Source organism: Ailuropoda melanoleuca, chromosome 2 (genome assembly GCF_002007445.2).
Source record: "Ailuropoda melanoleuca isolate Jingjing chromosome 2, ASM200744v2, whole genome shotgun sequence".
In the NCBI taxonomy this organism is placed as follows: domain Eukaryota; kingdom Metazoa; phylum Chordata; class Mammalia; order Carnivora; family Ursidae; genus Ailuropoda; species Ailuropoda melanoleuca.
The window spans coordinates 54,871,713-54,892,004 of record NC_048219.1 but is presented as its reverse complement, the minus strand read 5'-3'; the positions used below and the strand labels follow the sequence as shown (position 1 = coordinate 54,892,004).

At 32.7% G+C, this 20,292-nt stretch overlaps 1 protein-coding gene across 8 annotated transcripts in view; it reads left to right on the top strand.

Moving 5' to 3' along the window:
• Positions 1-19,915, top strand: part of TTLL7 (tubulin tyrosine ligase like 7) — a 159,760-nt gene extending 139,845 nt beyond the window's left edge. For 6 of the 8 annotated variants that reach the window (XM_034653779.1, XM_034653774.1, XM_034653778.1 and 3 more), the window contains 2 exons: positions 4,687-4,860; positions 15,131-19,915. In XM_034653779.1, the coding sequence (XP_034509670.1) occupies positions 4,687-4,860; positions 15,131-15,251 (295 nt within the window). In that variant the 3' untranslated portion in view covers positions 15,252-19,915. Of the gene's footprint in view, positions 1-4,686; positions 4,861-4,951; positions 5,063-15,130 lie in introns of all 8 variants that reach the window. The other 2 variants (XR_004623280.1, XM_034653780.1) reach the window with 2 other exon arrangements.
• Positions 19,916-20,292: the final 377 nt, after the last annotated feature.

Sequence of the window (20,292 nt, the reverse complement as noted above, 5' to 3'; positions counted from 1 at the left end):
GCTAAGGTTGTTTTTCCCTCTAGCAAAGCATTAGCATTAAGATAGTTGGGAGTTCCTGGAGGAATGTCATACTCTACTTGCCTCAAGTATTTGTCAGTGGGCTGCTGGTTATAAGGAAATTTCATTTAATCTACACTTCTTTCTACCTTTGTTCTCCACATCAGTTAGAATTCTGTATATGAATCCTAGCAATTCTTCAGCATGTCAGATAGATGATAGCTTACAATGATATGTAAGCTCCAAAGTTTTGAGTCCATGAGATAATCTCCAACTCCAGACCCTAACGATTCCCATAAAGTGATTCTTCTTTGCCTCTGGGACTCCTCTTCCCTGATCTATTTTGGTAATATATTCTAATTGATTCAGAATCTTTTTCTCTTGTTCTTTGGACAATATTCCCCTTAAATTTCTCTGGTGGTATCTATTACTACTAGTATTGATAATGAGAGTTAATCGCATTTGACTTACTAAATGCCTGATACTATCTTACATATTAAATATTCTTATAATTGCTGCTTTATTATTTTGAATAAATTATTATTATTATTCTCATTGTACAGATGAGGAAATTAAAGCATAAAGAGAACATGTAATTTGCCCAAGTTCTTAGAGTAACTAGGTGAGCCAGGTTGTCTGAGTCAAGAGCCCAAGCTCTTAACTGTGTGTTTTATTGACTCTCCTCAGAGCAGCATTCCCAGTGGTTGACAGGCTTGCTTGATGTAAGTCCCATAGCCTTAGCCAAATCCCCAGCCCCATTGCACCTGGGCAAATAGAACAGGAGTAGCTTTGAGTCCAATTTGACCTCCACTCTCCATCCATTTCTCTAAAACCTTGGTGGTCTGTAGAGATGAGTTTAACACTGGATTTTATTTTGTAGCCTTACAAATGGGTTTCTTAAGCTTCCTTAATTTAATTAAGTCACATAGTGTTGTGTGTGTTTGATTCCCAATTTGGAGCCAGAATAGTTCTATTAATCCTTTGAATCATGTCTAGTCAATGAATACTCCTTTAACCTTTGGCCTAACTGCCTAGTAGTCAAGGTAAAAACCTACTCTTAACTCACTTCTAAAGGAATGATTTTAATAAAAGGCACAACTGTCTTTCACAGTTATGTGTAAATCTTGGAAAAATATAATCCAAATAACTCTGGGCCACCTAGATTCTTGCCTCTGCCTGTCAACACCCCAATAACAAAACAAAATAAATAAACCGCTCCCTGTCCACATCCAGAAACATCAAAGAATGTTGTAGATCTTTGTGGTGGGTTTCCCTAGAGTTGGTCCAGGGGTTTTACTGAAACATCAAATAGAACACACCCTTATTCTTTCAGGCTGCTGCACCCCATGCTCAGTGACCCTTGTTATCACATGGAACCTTTTCTTGTTATCACATGATGCTCCAAATTCTGAATGTGTTCTCTGCAGGAGAATGGCTCTTGAAATTTTCATGAATAAAACTATCCGCCATCTTTTACTAGGATATAGTAAGTTTAGGTGCTATGGGATTCAAACTCGGGCCAGAGAGCTCAGGAATTGTAGCTAAAGGTTTCTGCTGAGACCTGTAGGAAGATGAAGAATAATTTTCCAGGTAAAACAAAGAGGAGGCAGCAGGGGCTAAATGGGAGAAGAAATGCATTGTTTGGGAAAGTCCTCTTTCCACTCAAAACAATGATATGTAAGCTCCAAAGAAGAGAATCTGTTTGGACCCTTTAGCCAAAGGCATCTTCCAGTGGAAGTTTGTTATGGAAAAGCTTTTCTTTTGTAACCTTTGGGCAAGAAGAAACGGTAAGGAATATTCTAAGCAGCCCACTTCTAGACTTACTCTCCTACTTAAAAATGTATGCATCATACAAAGTGAAAATGATCTGAATCTTACTGTTCTCATATCACTTTCAATTGAATATGTCATTGTTAGTACTTTTCAGCTAATTGTTGCTGTTTATGCAGTTGGTATAGTCCAGTTTTTGTTTTGTTTTGCTTTGCTTTGTTTTTACTTTCCTTTCTCCTTTCTGCTACTTAACTTCGGTCCACTCAGTCATCGATTCGGACTTCTACCAGAGAAAGAGAAAGAAATGAATCAGTTTTACTTTTCAGATAACTGCTTTATTAAATGTTTTGATGAGAAAGTTGGTGAAAAATATTGGATTGCTGGATAATGTGAGGCTTTTCAAGTTTCTGGATTTCATTAATGACAACTGCCCTTTGTTGCCAGAGGTATTTAGTATTCTGTATCTTATTGTTATTTTACTAAAAAGTGTCATTTAAAGTTGTTTCCTGTTCTACATCTCTGAGGATTAGGGAGTACCAAACAGAACTTTTTAACCACTTAATTTTTCTTTTTGAATTCTGTTTTTTTGTAATTTAGATTCAGAAAGAAGGCAGATAAAACCTTGAGTTATTTGATAAAGGCACTGGTATTGTAAATTATTTCCACATCATTTCACCTTCTTAAAAATTTCTGTGTTAGTATTGAAAATTGAGATACTGTAGTGGTACAGAGGCATAGCACATTTACTTATGCCAGGTGGTGGATAGGAGGTGAGGGACATAGTTCTAATATACTCAGTTTGAAGGGTAGATTTCCTTTGTGCAGAAAAAGTTAACCTGGTACCAAATGAAGCAAGTCCTGTTTCTTTTCTTTTCTTTTTTTTCATGAGGAGTTGTGGTGTGCTGATGCTTAAATATGAATTAATAGAGTAGAATGTGGTCTTTGGCTAGGGGTGGTGAACATACACACCAAAAATTGGTAAAGGACTTCGGTCCATATGTTTATTTTAAATATTTAAAGAAGAATGAGAGAATGAGAAGCCAAAGCTGGTCAAATTATAACTTACGTAGTATTTAGAATGTTACATCAAATTAGAGTGTGACCAAAGAAGCTCTTTTATCTTTCTTCCATTCTATTTGTTCTTTTCTTACCTCTATACTCCAAATAAGGAAAAGAAAAATTACCGTGATGTGTGTAACTTGATAGTGGATCTAATCAAATGGCTCCAAAGGATCAAAATAAAAATATATCCAAATTGAGAGGAGAGGATGTAGCAGTGCTCAGAATTTCAGTGGAGAAGAAAGTGTTTAGCAGGCAGTCATAACACAGGATGTTTTCCTGTATGTATTTGTATTTATATGAAATTTATATTTCTCTGGGTCTAAACATATAGGGCTTTGAAATTAGGACATACTAATTATAAACACATTCCCTAATTAATTGGTATTCTCCAGTATTTTTCTTGATCAAATTAAGTTGGTTATACACACACACATATATAGGTTTATATGGATATATGCAAGCACATATGTATTATAGCCAGTTTTTCTTATATTTAGTATTAAAATTTATTTTAGAGTTATTTTTACTAGCATTTTAACTGTTTCTGGAATGAAAATAACTTTTTTAAAATAATAAAAACAGTATTATGTTTAGTCCTGAACATCTCAGAATATGGAAGAAAATTTATTCCTTTCAGTCTACTGATTTGAATCTTACTCCTTTTAAGAAAACCTGTCATTCACAGATGACATGCTATCTTTTTAAGACCATGTTTCTCCTGAAAAAATAAACAGTGCCCTTTCTACCAAAAAATACCTTTCTGAGTTTCTAAAACATTTTTAAAAATTCCAAAGATATCAAATATCCACAGAAGATTGAAAATGGAGTCTTTGAATTTCCCATTGGGAAGTACATTTCTTCAGAAAAATATTTTCCTTAATATTTTTTTCTTTCTGAATATCTACTCTTTTCTTTCTCTAAGGGTTAAGTGAATCACTTTATGTAAAATGAGACTCGAACCATTACAAGCCTCAAATGAAACTTTCGCCTTGAGACTTGAAAAGTTTCGTTTACACTAAGGAAATAAGTTTCCTCTCTCTCTGTCTCTCTTTCTCTCTTTCTGGTGGTGGAGGGTGGTGAGGTGTTTCCTGATTTGGATCATTATGGTAAATTTAGGAATTGTAAGTACGCTTATATGTATTTGTTTACCTGTGTGCTCAACACACACACACACACACACACACAACGCACAACGTTTACCAAGAAAGTGTGTACTACTGCCTGGTTTAGTATAAGCTGAGTGCACTTAAGGAGGAAGGACACTACCTTTGTGATTATAGTCAGGCAGTACTCACTGAGATAACATGACTTCTAGAATACAGAACCTGTGCCCTAGGAATATCATGGACTTAATTACGTCTCCAAGTGTTTTGAGAGTGGTCATAATCAAGGGATTTGCTTAAATTCTCCTAATGCAGAGAGACCACAAATGAAATCAAAGCAAATTTTAAATTCTTTTGTGGGGTCATTATTAATGTAAAGGTAAAGATAGCTTTCTAGGAAAGCTATAGTTTTAGAATATCTAACGTTTGAGAAATAAGCTCAATATTTTACATATACTTTAATATAGAGTAACTCATTTTTTTAGGAGGTATTGGGAAACCATCCTGATAGCTACCCACAGTTGGCATCAGTAAAGTCTTTAAAGATAAATAGTATATGAATTCTGTGTTGTGTTTCTCAGTATAAGGATTAATTTTCAAATATGTTTGTTTTGTACCTTTCAACCATCTGCAGTCATTTCAAATGTCTGAGTCCATTTCTACTTTTCCTTATTGGTTTGTTGCTAGGTAAGTGATAAGGCTGGTTGTCATTTTTAACAGCCACATGAGGTCATGTCTGTTTCCATGCCAACAGATCCTCTTGGGAGAGTATTTTCAGTAAAAGCCCGGAGGTGGTGACTCCTTTGCAGCTGCAGTGTTGCCAGCGCCTGGTTGAACTCTGTAAGCAGTGCCTGCTAGTGGTTTACAAATATGCAGCTGACTCAAGAGGGTCACTCTCAGGCGTTGGCACTGATTGGGGTAATTCCAGGTATTTGTTTACATTTCTATACCTTGTGAGTTTTATATAAAGTAATGCCACAGTACAGTTTGAAATTCAAAGTCTCTTTTTATTTATATAGCTTGAGCTAAAGACCGAAAATTCATACATGCTGTTATCTACAAAAGACTTTTAATTTGCACCATCTTTACCTTTAAAGGATCAAACAAGGACAGCAACCACAAACCTTAAGGTGACCAAAATAATCTACTTGGAAATGAGATTATTTGGTTTATATAATTTTGCTTTCAAATGCCGAGTAAAAGCATCCAAAAATGGTCATAAACTTGACTTTTTTCACCAATAGGGAAATTTCAAATTTATCTTTCAGCCTGATAAGTTGAGAAGATGCCTTTAGTTTAATCTTACTCCCTTCATCATGACACGCATCGATGGGAGGTGAATTTTGTTAAGTTCCATTTAAAAATTGAGTTTTAATAAATACTGTCCAGTTAAAATAGGTAGTTTTTCAAGTCATGAAAAATAATATTATTTTTAAGCTGCAAAAGTACACAGATTGAAAAAATAGTACGTTTTAGCATTTCTCTATGCAACCATAGTGCCCATTAGAATTAAAGATGAACATGTGATTTTATTTTTAGTATGTATAAGTTGCAGTACTACTCTGGATAGAAGAGAATAAATGGTGACTTTGAAAAACTAGGTGATAGTCAAATGATAGCATTCAACCAACAGTTGAATATGCAATGAGGAAAAAGATCCACCATAGCTGGGATTGTCTTTTGAAACACCCAGAAATTGATGTGTTTATTAAAGAGATCATAGGAAGTATATAATAAGGCTAACTTTTTACAAAACTGACCTGCGACAGCAAAATGACTTGGAGTATATTTCACAAAAAGTGTTGAAAGATGTATTTTTAATCTTTGTCTTGGATTCTGACATTATATTATTGTGGTACCTCTAACATATTTTAACTCTCCCCCTGCAAATAGAAGCTGAGTGATCAAAACAATGATAGAGGTAAAGCTAGCCATTAATATTTGAAATATGTAAACATCAAAGCAATATTCTACAGTCTAATGATTTGACTGAAGCAAATTATTGAAATAAAACTTACTTTCATTAATATTTTTGTATGATTTAAAAGAATGATGATCATCTTTAAGACATTACAACATATAAATGAAGTGGCTTCGCTTTAAGGAGTGATACTCTGGGATCATGATCAGGAAAATCTCAAGTTCCAGTCTAGGAAGGATGGTTTTAAACTCTTCAGTGTGACTCTTGCAATTATAGATTTTATAACGCATTTTCTATTGAGGGCTCTCGTAACTTTTGTAGGCAGGCAAAATAGAATGAGGTCACTCTGGAGGAAGAAGTTACACCTTATAATTGTGTCAGGTCTTTTTATTTTCTTCCCCATCTGGTGGTTAGAACAGATATTCCTACTCTGGAATCTTGAGTTCTGGACTTCTGATAAATACTCAGTATAACCCCAGTATGATGATTATAAGCATTCTGGGGGGAGAGGGGTTAGTAAAACACACCCTTTATTCCTGCCCAAGTTCAGAACCATTTGAGAGAGAGAAATGTAGGAATCAGACAGATGATCATCAGAATGTAGCTTCATTACTGAGTAAAGTTACATTGAGGGAAAATGGTGTAGATTTGAGCCAAGTGAGTTCTCTAAAATTGAATTCTAGAATTAAATGTACAGATCCAGTCATGGTCAGAGCAAGATCAACCCAAACCTTCCACTAACACTACCCCATAAAATCTAGTTCTATTAGTATTGGCTAGTGAGCAATTAAGAATGCATCCTTTCTACAGATAGGCTGATCCAACAAGAGAAAGGGACGTAGCCAAGCATACCTGGTTCCTTCTTTTAAACCTGAAAATCAGATAACTCACTCTGGTAAAAGGCCAGAAATTTGGTGGAAATTCTACTTGGAAACACAAGGAGGAGAGAGAAATAAACATGTCCTCCTAATCTCTAGCTATTAAAACCCAAGTCAATGTCACATTAATTTAAAAACATGTGAAAATTGGCCATATCTTCTTTTCCTTATCAATTAGGAACCTATAGCTTTTTACTTTACATGTAGAAGTCACTTAATTTGGTATTTATTAATAGATAAATTTCACTTATGAAGTATACCTAATAAAGTATAAATTAATATTTATAAATTAATATATATGCCTAATATAAATAATATATGAGGTATGCCTAAATACTTCATGAGGAGATATATATATTTAGGTAATTTATCTGTAAAATTAAAAGAGAAAAAAATAGTGATAACATCAGTCAGGTTTATGGACCACATTTATCTTGACCAAAGATCTGCATGATCTTTCTAAAGAGACTTTAAAGTGTACATGCCACCCATTCCATGGAACAGAGTAGCCTTGAATCTTGAAGTCTTAGAAAAATAATAACTTAATAGGCACACCAAGTGGAAAGCCATTTCTCAGAGGTAGACTCATAATTAAGCAAATAGACTGATATATAAACCCAGATGGGTGGAGATACACATATATCTCTGTGTTACTAGAGTTCTTGGGACCAGCTCAATACTTTAACTACACTTATTTGGGAAGCTTTGGGATCTCCAAATACTTTGTATCATCAACATCTCTGTGTTTCTGTATTTCATGTACTCAACTTCCGTATAAGCTCATTTCATAATGGGTTTCATGGTTTAAAACGTTTTTAAAAACCACTGAGTTCTAACTTCTGCCTTTGGTAATAGAGCACTAGATTTTTGGACAAATCCTCCCTTTAACGACAACTAGGAAAGTTAGACAAAATACCAAAACCTTTGATTGAAGACACTGGAGAGTTAATCAGGTACTTAGTGAGTGCTTGTTAGTACTGAGTAATACTTTTGATAGATTCATGGACCTAAGGGAAAAAGTAGTTCAAGGCCTGCCAAAGATGGGGATGTTGGTGAACACTCTAGATTCCTAGAGGTAACAGTGTTCTCAATGTTTTGCGAGGCAAAAGTTAACAGAATTACAAGGAAAAACAGACAAATCTACAAATTGTAGATGAAGATCTATCTATCTATAAATTAAATATATAGAACATTTTAACAATATAACTAACACACCTAACCATCATATATAGAAGTGAATCCAAGGATCTCAGAATATAAAACACTAAGCACACTGGGAACTTCTACAAAAGTCAATCAGATAGTACAATAATAAAACATATTTCAATAAATTTCAGAAGACTTAAATCATACAGAGGGTTTTTTTTCCTGACCCCATGCCATTAAGTTAGAAAACAAAAGCAAAAATTATAATTGGAATATCCATATTTGGAAGGATAAAAAATATACTTTTAATTACATCATGAATCAAAGAAATCATAATGGATGTAACAAAATATTTTGAACTGGATGATAACACAAATATTACAAACAAAAATTGTCGTATGTAGACAAATCATTGTTAAAGGCATATTTATAGACTTACATGAACATATTAGTCAAGAGGAAAGGCAAAAATTAAATGGCATCAGCAACCATTTTGAAAAGTGACAAAATGACATTAAAATAAACCCAGAGAATGTACAGAAAGGAAATAAAAATGACAGCAGAAATTAATAATATAATGTAGCAAACAGAATAAAGAAGATCAACATGGCCAAAAATATGTTTTTGAAAAGACTAATAAAATTGATAAACAACTGGTGTGACTGATCAAGAATATGAAAGAAAATAGTTAACATCAAGAACAAAGAGACATCACTACAGATCCTACAAACACTGAAAATTTTATAAGAAAATATGAACAATTTCATGCTGATAAATTTGGTGATTTAGATTAAGTTAACAAATTCCTGGATAAACATATATTACCAAAAATGACAAAACTTCTTGTTAGAAAGTCCTATAAAGAAGAGACTAATTAGTCTTAACTATTGAAGAAATTGAGTCAGTAATTAAAAACCCTCTCACAAAGATAATTCCAGATTCACAGGTCTTCACTATCCAATTCTATTAAACCTATCCAGAGAACAGAAAAGGAGGGGACATTCTCCACCTTGTTTAATGAAGCCCCCATACCTTTGGTACTAAAACCTAACCAAGACATTATGTTAAAGGATAGTGAAAGTTCAGTGTTACTCCTGAACACAGATGCAAAAGTCTTAAATGAAATAGCAGCAAAATGAACCCAGGAACTTTAAATTGGATAATGTATTATGAACAGCTTCTGTTTAGTGCATCAATTTAAGGGTGCAATAACATTAAAAAGTGATCAATGGGATTTTAATAGAATAAAAGATCATTTCAAAAGATATAGATAAATCACTTGTTAGAATTCAATATACATGTTTTTAAAAAATGTTTAACAAGCTGGAAACAAAAGGGAAATTCCTTAATCTAATAAAGAATAACTACACAAAACCTACAACAAACATACCTATTGATGAAATGTTGAAGGCTTTCCTTCTGAGATGAGGAACAAGACATGAATGCTTGTTACTACTACTTCTGTTTAACATTGTAGCAAAGGTTCTAGTTGGTTCAATGAGGCAAGCAAAAGAAAACGCACTAAACTGAAACTCTTTACCAATGGATATGATTGTGTTCTTAGAAATCTAAATAAATCTAGATAAATTATTAGGTAAATTTAGCAAGTTTAATGAAATAAGGTCAAGATAAGAAAATCAATTGGTTTTTTCCTATATCAACAGCAAACAGCTAGAATATGAAATTTTAGGTATGATATCATTTTCAGTAGCATCAAAGAATAGTTAATACTTAGTAATAAATGTAACAAAAATGTGCAAGACTTTTATGTAGGAAAATGTAAAAAGTGGAAAGATATACCTTATTCATCATTGGATCAGTATCATCAAATGTCAGCTCTTAAATAGTTCTGAACATCTCTAAATTCAATGTAATCATAACATAAATCTGAACAAATTTTGGGGGGAAGGCATAGTCTTTGACCAAAGCTTGTTCTAATATTTATACAGAAAAGCAAAGGGCCAAGAATAGATAAGACATTCTTGAAATAGAAAAATAAAATGGTAGGATTTATTAACTATTGTGTACTGAGACTTATAATACGTTAAAGTAATTTAAGATGGTGTAATATTGTCAAAAGGATAGATGGACCAATGAAACCATTCAGAAAAGTCGTGTAAGTAGACCCAGGTGTATATAGAGAGTTGATTTATGAGAAAAAGAGGTACATTTGATTTATGACAAATGGGAAAAAGAAATTTGTTTTAAAAAATGGTGCTGAGACAGTTGGGTTTCTAAATAATAATAATTAAAAAAAGGAAACTTGACTTTACCTACACCATATGCAAAAATCATCTCCAGTGAATTGACTACACAGATGTGAAAGACAAAACTAAAGATTACAGAAGATAATGCAGGGGAATATTTTCATGACTTTGAGGTATGCAAAGATTATTAAAAAATAGGACCAAAAAGTGCAGATCATAAATGAAAAGATGAATTTTACTACATTAAAAATAGAATATTTATTCATTCGAAGACCCTGTTAAGAGGGTGAAAAAGCAAACCAGTGAATGGAAGAAAGTATTTGCTACCCATATAACCTATGTAAGATTCTTAGATTGTATAAGAACTCCTACAAAAAATCTGAGCATTCTATAAAAAAATGGGGAAGATATTGGGAAAATGGGAGGGTGCTGTAATACAGGACTCTGGGGTGCTAGGAATATTCATTTACTTAACCTGGGTAGCAGTTACACACGTAATCATTTTATAATATTCATTAAGCTGGACATTTATATTTTATGCACTTTCAAATGTGTACTATACAATTGAGTTAAATAATGGTACCATTATGGCCCTAGGCTATGATAGCTTAAAACATCTATTTCAGAACAGGGATGGTCTTCCCTCCTGAGGCTGGTGTTCATAACACATAGATAATATTTCACCCTTGTGCACTATTTCATTGGCTCTATGCTCTGTGAGCCAGGCATGGCAGAAACTACCAGACTCTCTTCATAGATGAGAAAACTGAAAACTGAGGACCAAAGGGGTTAAATGACTTCTCCAAATCCACATTGCTAGCTATGGCAGAGATGGGACTTGAAACTAGAGCGTCCCCCAACCCCTAGCCCAAATCAAAGTTAAAATAAAGGGAAAATCCACACTCACTAGGATGGCTTTATCCTCCAAATGTGAAATAATAAGTGTCAGTGAGGATATTGAGAAGTTGGAATCCTCATGCTCTGTGCTCACTATCTCAGAATGTGGAATGATGTGGCTGCTATGGAAAAGTTTGGTAGTTCCTCAAAAAGTTAAAGATAGACTTGCCATGTGTCCCAGCAGTTTCACTCCCGGGTGTAGACCCCAAAGAATTGAAAGCAAGGACTCAAAGAGATGCTTGTACAACAGTGTTTATAGCAACATTATTCACCATAGCCAAAGGTGGAAACAACTCAGGTGTCCACCAACAGATGAATGGATAAACGCAATGTGATATAGACATACAATGANAAAAGAATTGAAAGCAAGGACTCAAAGAAATGCTTGTACAACAGTGTTTATAGCAACATTATTCACCATAGCCAAAAGGTGGAAACAACTCAGGTGTCCACCAACAGATGAATGGATAAACGCAATGTGATATAGACATACAATGAAATAGTATTCAGTCTATATAAGAGAAAAAAATTCTGACACATGCTACAACATGGATGAACCTTGAAATCATGCTAATTAAATAAGCCAGACACAAAAGGACAAAATATGTTATATGATTCCACTATATATGAGGTATGTAGAGTAGACAAATTCATAGAGACAGAAAGTAGAATAGAGCTTACCAGGGAATGGGGAGGAGGAAATGGGGATTTAGTGTTCAGTGGGCAGAGTTTCTGTTTGGGATGAAAACGTTCTGAACCAGATTGTGGTGATGGTTACACAGCATTGTGAATGTACTTAATCCCCTGAATTGTACACTTAAAAATAATAAAACTAGTAAGTTTCATGCTATATATATTATACCACAGTAGAAAAAAATTTAAAACATAGGATAAATATTATGATGAACTTTATTTACCTTTGTTCCCCAAAACAGGAAGCTGAGTTTATTTTGGGGGTCTCAGGGGTACTGATCTTACTCCAGGAAAATCTCAGAAGGTGGGTGTAGCTGAAGTTTTCAAGGCTAATTCCCTACCGGTCTTGAAATGCTCATGTTGTAGAGATCCTCCATGGTCAGGAAGAAGTTGGTACATGACAGACCAATTCTACATCAAGTAGGACTTGGACAAATGCATGTTTTATGTCTATGTGATGGACATGTGAGGTTGTGTACACCTAGTGTCAGTGATGAGGAGTGAAGGTAGTCTGGGGTAGTTCTCCTTGGTACCTACAAGTTAACTATTTTGTACATCAAGAGTAAGGTAGAATAAAGGTAAAGCTGTAAACTTTTCACATTTTTCAGGGCTTTAACACAAACTCTTTAGGTACATAGTCTATAAATGTACTTCTCAGAGATACTCTTCTTGCTAAAAACAATCAAATTGTATTATTTAATTTCATCGCAAAGAACATTTCAAACATAATCTTTGATGTTCAGCTAGTGTGGGATCTCCCAAGAGATATTAATGGAGATATTAAGGCAAATAATCTGTTGTGTTTCCCTGTAATGCTTTAAAATAGCCCACAGCACTTGGTTTAGGGAAACAAAGTTTCTTCCAAAGTGATTTCATATGCTTTTTTTAGTTCATACTGAGCTTTTTCCTCACCAAAGTTTCATTTTAGCTTTTTCTGCTTCTTTTAAAAAGTTTATGTTTGTGGAGGTACAATCTTTTTCTACTTTCTAGGTTATTTTATACTTTGTAGGTTTGAAAAAAATGAGTGTAATCATTATATCCATTAGTTTTAAAACTGAGATTCATACAGAGAAATGACAAAATAGTACAGTTACTAGGAGCACTGATTCTGGAGTTGGCGCACATGGGTTTGAGTTCGAGCTCCACCATTTACTAGCTACGTAACTGTGGGCAAGACATTTGGCCCCTGTATGCTTCAGTGTGTACATCTATAAAATGAAGCATACAGTAATATCTACTGTATAGAATTGTTATAAGTATATGAGTTAGTATTTATAAAGCAATTAGAATAGTGCTGAGCTCATAGAAAACACTAAGTATTACATAGTGTTAAATAAAATAGTATAGGTTAGCTGTAACCCTGGATTTTGTGCTTATATTTTTCCTCTGTGGACTGGAGATCTTTAACTCAAAAGGCTATGTGAATGTTATTGTAATGTCAGTAGTAACTATTGCTTGGAAGTTCTTCAAAAGGAAGTTGGTAGAAGTTATTGTTTACTCTGATAATTATCAATATAATCAGAATGCATTTTCAATAGAAGGTAGAATAACTCTCAACTAATAAAAAGCAGTGGGTTTTGGTCAAACACCTTATTTTCTTTTGCACCTTTGTCTTAGATAGGAAGGGAGCCTTTTCATGACAGAAGATATCAGATTAATCATCATGACTCCACTAGCTCTTGACATAATAATTAATCCATATAAATTACCCTAGTGATATTAAGAAAATAATTTATATAATCTGTGATGTGAGAAATCAATTGTTTCATTATTCATCACCCATTGTGCAATTTTGATTTAATTTGGTTTGTTGTGTATTATTTTACTGCTCTATTAACTTAATGATTTGAGCAATTATTTATAGTTTGTGCTACTAGGTAATAGATTTAGAAGATATTATTAGATTATTCATGATAAAATGATGTTTATGGATGTTATGGAGAATTCTTCCATTTTAATCTGAATGCCATATGCAGCTTGATCATAACGAGTTCATATTCTTCTATAAAATTTATATAACACAACTATAAATGTAACTTTCCATTGGCATGGAGGTATAGTAGCTATCAACATTATTTAATGTAGAATAGGTAGCTAATAGTACTCTTGGCCTTCGATTTCTTTGCATGTCTATGGAAGTATGATACTGTTGCTGGAAGATTCTAATGTAAAGTGGAAAAAATAAATGAGTTGATGCTCTACCGTTGTTTATTTTTTCAAAAATGTCAACTCTCCTTCTATTACTACCTCTGGTTTTGGAAATTCCTCATATATGTCTTTGTCCTGACTTTATAGCATGTCCTTCTTGTCATTACCAAGATTTATACTTTTAATAGTAATGTTTATTTACATTTGCTCATGTGGATTTCCTTGTGGAGTTCCATTTTTCTCTAGATATATAGATTGGAGTGGCCTAATGCTAATCAAAGTTTTTCCAGAGAGAAACAAATNTAGTAATGTTTATTTACATTTGCTCATGTGGATTTCCTTGTGGATTTCCATTTTTCTCTAGATATATAGATTGGAGTGGCCTAATGCTAATCAAAGTTTTTCCAGAGAGAAACAAATTATACAGGTGCACATTCTTATTTACAATTTCTTATTCTCAAATCTCTGAAAACTAAAAAGAAAGGAAGAGTAACCTTTTTATTGGCAAATATGACCTGACCTGAATTGACATGAAGTTATTAATTATTTTCATCCTATCTATTGTGAGTATTCATATGTTTCACTACAGAAATATTAATGGTTTGATTTCAGGATGCTGCGCCAAGGCCCCAATGGAGATATTGTATTATATATGGTATATACAGTATATCATTCTAAAATCTGTAAAATCATGTATTCTGAAATACATTTGGCTTCAAGGATTGCATGTAACCTGTAATCATGATTGTTTCTGGTGTTCTGTTATAAGAACCATGTGGTCTATGAATATAAATTTTATAATTATGACTTTTAGCTTTTAACTTTTTCTTTTAGATTACCTATAGTCATAAAATATTGATGAAATATTATTAAATTATAATTAATGGTTCCAACATCCTTGAAACAAACAATTATTGGTAATATGGCCAGCCAAATTCTCATATCACATGTTTTTAAGAAATATTTGACTGGTTTCACATATTATTTATAGAGATTAATGACGAATTTCAAATTAACATGAGCCGTGGAAATAGTTTCCTAGCATGTGAGTATAATGGCTCTTTATGGGATGTCTTGGGATACTAAGATCATATGTTGCATCTGTATTCAGCTCTTTAGGTGAGGCTTTTATGACCATCTTCCACCTTCCCACCTCAGTCTGAGAGAGCGTTTTTCAATGTAGAATGCATTGTTACAGTATTGCTTCTCATGTAGCATATATATGAATTATTAACCACAGAACACTTTAGTGAGAGATGTTAATATTAACTTGTTTGTAAAGTATAATTTTTTAACTGTCATTTGTAGGTATTTATTACCAGGAAGTACACAATTCTTCATGAGAACACCAGCCTACACCTTGAAATACAGTTCACCTGGAATGACTCGCTCCAATGTTTTGTTTACATCCCGATATGGCCATTTGTGAAACAGAAAGGAAGATTGCCATGGATTATGCATAATAGCAATTCATTTTTTCCCTCCAATTTAAACATGCAAAGAAAGTGACCATTAAGTGCTGTTTTATGTATATAGGACATATATGTGTGAAAATATATACACGTGCACTCAACACATATATATTTATTATAATATATGAAAGAAGAATTAGTAGAAAACTGGATATAAGACTTAACCTTTCTGGAAATGTAATAAACCATGTTAAATTGTTTACACAAATATGTGAATGTCTAGAATTTGCTAGGTTTATAATTAATACCTTCCTACTAGAAATGTTATTTTTGCTGCAGAGTATATAAAACAGAATTGATCTTGAAGATCCCATTTCAATGTTAAATTATTTTCTAGATAACACTTCTTTTGACTTGAAAAAGCATTAATAGTATAACACCTTATTAATCCTCTTATATATAGTAGCCATTTCAAATGAAAAACAAAGCTAGAAGCCTGGTGTTGATGATAGGATTAAATGTAAAACGGGTTTATCATTACTATAGCACAGTGCAGAGTACTATAAAAATCTCAACCTGATTTCCCCAATATTTTTATTCCTCTGTGTGGAAATGAAGCTACTTGTGATAATGTACATTTTCAGTAAGGCTTTAGTAAGATCATACAGTGATCTAAAATGGAAGACAATCCAGTGAGTTAAAAGAAAACAAAACGTGAACTAGCTTTTATTTTCTACTTTTCATTGGGAGTCACATAAAGGAACAGAACATGATGGTAATAATAAAATCTTTCCATCTGATTTTTGTATTTCATACCGTTCACTTTTATTTGAAAGCATATCTCCAGTGGGTACGTATGGTCAAATACAATTTCTTCTGTTCTTCAGAAGTCGAAGAGTTGACATTTTAAACTCATTTTGCTGTTATAGGATAATGTCTCACACTTATTTCATAAGTCTCTTAATGTTGAGACCAGCTTACACTGTAAAGTCTAATATAGAGTTTCACACTGCAGCATAGAAAATAATCTAATTATTGCAAACAGAAGATTCTGATTGCTAGATATTATTAGTCATGGATGTACCCTTGAGAATTTTCTAAAATCAAAATAGAGGATGCAGTTTTCTTTGTGTCTGAAGTTATTATGCATACATTTCATAGCAATTTACTTCCTTTTCTTGCTTATAGTTTCAAAAACAATGAGTGAGCTTTCAGCTTTCTATAAAAATATAAACAGCACTATCATTGACATGGAAATCTTTTAGAAATTACAATATTCATCTTTCAGCAGTTTGTTTAAACTTCTCCCAACAGTCTTATTTTCTCATAGATGCTAATTATAGGTAAAATTTAGGAATGTTTTACCTTTTATTGTCCTAGAAACTACTTCCAATAAATCAAGAAATGGCCCCAAAGCAGGAGAACCAAGAGAAGCAAACTGTCCTAGTTTAATTTGCAAAAAAAGGATAATTGGTGACCTAAAGTTATAAGTTAGATATATTTTGCTTTTAAAGCCATATTCTGAGGCTGTCATAGGCTAAAACAGGTCTTCCCTTAAATTATCACTACTTGATTCTTTATGACTACTTAACATCCGTATTCCAATAGATACTTTTCCTTGCTAAATGCATCCCAAAGAAGAATTTGTTACTGTCTTTGGTGAAAAAGAGGATAAGGATGTCAGGATAAAGGAAATTCCAGTGTAACTCTGAGTGTTTGTGACTCCATTTTGTGAATTCTTAAATATATTACAGATTTCTTAGAATAAGTAATGCAAAAATTGGGATATTACAAGATTATTGTAAGAGTGATAAGCAAGTAGGTCTTTTCATGAAGTATTTTAAATAATTTTTCTTTTAAATTCATGATCTATCCATGAATGATACATAATTTCAAGTGTCTGGTATTTGATATCTATCCAGTTTGTTGGTCACTCACTTGTATTAATTTAAATCAAAAATGGTTGTTTAGTATGCTAGAGTGGGTGCTTTGGGACTTCTGTCTTTAGTGATAAAAGAGTGAAATTTTATTTAAAACAAAAAAGAAGACCGTTCAACATGGGGATGAAACCTCTCCCCCTGGAAAACACACACACACACACACACACACACACACACACACACACAACATTTAAGAACCTTTGAAAAATAAATTAAAATGTGTGAAACTACCCAACTAATTAATGAACAAATTTCATTTCTCTAGCTACTTACATCTGGCTTTTTTTGAGCACTAGAATTTTCTTGCTCACATTTTCATATTTATACTGATCTAGTTTGATGTGATAAAGTTGTGAATAAAAGCCATGTGCTCATTATTTATATATATTACCTGGTATGCTGTAGACTATGGTTGCTATAGTGCTTATTCCCTAATGAGAAACTAAGAAGAGAAGATTCAGTTGTAAACCATGAAAGTCTCTTGAGGCCATAGAAATGTTTTAGAGGTATAAAATATTCCTTAGTTTTTATTATAAATTTTTTATTTGTAAGGTGAAAACATATCAATGTAAGTGATAGCATGGGTCTGATTCTCTCTCTCTTCCAGAAGAGAAGGTAATTTTATTTGAAAAACTTCAGAAGTTATTCAATATTACCAGGAATTTTAATAGGGAATTTGGTTTACTTAAGATTAAAGTGTATTTTTATTCTGTTATAAAAAAAAAATATCCCTACTCATTCTGTAAATCTAAGATTGGAATGCTTTCCAGAACTGTATATGATTGCAATAATTTCCAGAATTATATAAAAAGCAACCTTTATTTTAAATCTCATCTATGAACATGGTATGAGATGGCAGATTTGTTTTCACTTTAATTATCCAGCATTGTAATTAGTTACCATTTGCTTTATGTAATCTGTTGAAGGAACTGTTGTGATTCATATTATGTTTATTTTTACTAGCAACAAATTTTATTTTACTAGCATTTCATTTACCTTGCATGTATAAAAACGAAGTTATAACAGGATCAAATATGGAAATAACCTCTGCCAGATGCAAAGATTTATACAGATTTTTTCATATGTCTAAATTAGGTCTGAATACACAAAAATAGCCTACTAATTCCTCCTCCCTAAAACTAAATGAACCAAACCCAGACAAACAAACAAACAAAAAAACCCCGAACTTTCTTTAGAGGAATATTTACAGACAACTGGATGATAGAGGCTTCTAGACATCAAGGACTTCATTCTAATTCTCTTTTTTAATTTGGAAAGCATATGAGTGTAGAATTTTGTTATCTAACTTGAAATTCATATTTTAATATAAATAAATCCAAATGCTTTCATCTTTAGCATGTCAAAGCCATTCTATGTAAAAATTCTTTTTAAATCTAAACATACACATATTTGGCCTTTTCAAATGTAGCAAAAAATTGATAGTTGCATAAACTCTATTATTTCTAGGTTTCTGCAAAGCACTGATTCATTCTTAAATGTGTTTTCTTTAAAAAATAATAGCAATTACCTCGAGAAGAGTGACAGAAAATACCTTCCTTTTCTGTTCTGTAATGCTAATTTACATTTTAAGTCTTAGGTTACCTGGTTCTAAGGGTTAAGCAATAAAAAGTGTAACTTCAGTTAGTTGTGTTGCTGTGATCTAATGATTTTGAAAATTGGCTTTTCTCTTTAAATTGAGAAATTTATGTTTTCAAGTTCTGAATTAGTTATCTAAATATTTTGGGTTAATACTATTTACAAATAAATAAAAAATTTGGAAATATATTCATGATCAAAATTTTATTCCTTACACTGCTTTTTCTTTCTTTCTTTTTTCTTTCCTTCACATCCTCCTCCTCTTCTTCACTTTAACCTTTGAAGTTTTGACCTTTGATCAACAAAGTCCAGAAAGGATAAATCCTGCCTTTTAAATGTTGGTTTTTCCTTGCATTTTATGGTGGTGTATTTTTACCTCAACAACAATAAAACTTAGATAAAATGTGTTATTGGATCAAGTTCAGTTAGTCTGCTGAGACTTTTAGGAACCAAGTTTCTGTGCCTAAAAACACTAATTGTCTAGACTATTTGAACCAAGATACATGGCTACAAATAACAGTCTTAGAACCCAAAAGTCATATATGAAAACTTATTGCACTCTTTGAGATTGCTGCCCTTCTTTTGGTGATTTTTTGCCTTGTCATAAGTGGGTATATGGTATATTAAAGAACTATTCAGGTAACATATTTTGTATTAACTGGGCTGTACTGTCTCAGGAGGGCTACATAAAACTTTTATTTTATCCCCACCACTAACTTGAAAACTATTGGTAAAGTCATTGCTCAATAGACTAATATTTTTTAAATTAATAAGAAGACTTACCTTGCAAAGTAATCAGATAATGCTGATATTTTTCTTTCAAAGTTTAACAATGGCAGTTCTTGGTCCTGAGCTGGTTGTTTCATATGATTACTACTGTACATGCTACAATATCAACTATTAATAGATTTGTTGAAGATTCTGGGTTTCAAGATTAGCTTGAAAGCAATACATTTACTACCATGAATCATGACTCAAATTATCCCCATGTGTTAACTACCTGTATATGAATGCAAATGTTGTTATAGAAAATATGCTTGAAATGTCAACACAATGTGCAATTAATATTGCATTGTCATGCTTCAGCATGTGATATCTGTATGGTGAAGTTATTTCAATTACTATAATAAAAATGTTTAACATAAGAAAGCAACAACATGTCATCAAATGGTTATTTCTGTCTTACACACACACACACAGACACACACACACATACTTTTTAGTAGTAGAGGAGACTGGTTCTAATTAAGCTTTCAGGTGATGAAATATGTTTTCACAGTAATTTTCTTCTGCTGTACAGACAGCAATAGCACTATGGGGATAACTTTCACTGCTATTAAAGTCAGGTTGAGTAAACAAAATTGGTGTCAATTTTTCTCCTAGTTAGCTGAAAGGCAGACCTTTTTAAAATTTAGAAATGACACTTTTATCTCTCTCTAGTATCACTGATTATAACAACAGTATTACTAATCTGAATAGAATTATGTCAGTATCTTAGTTATGACTTTCATTTTTCATAGAA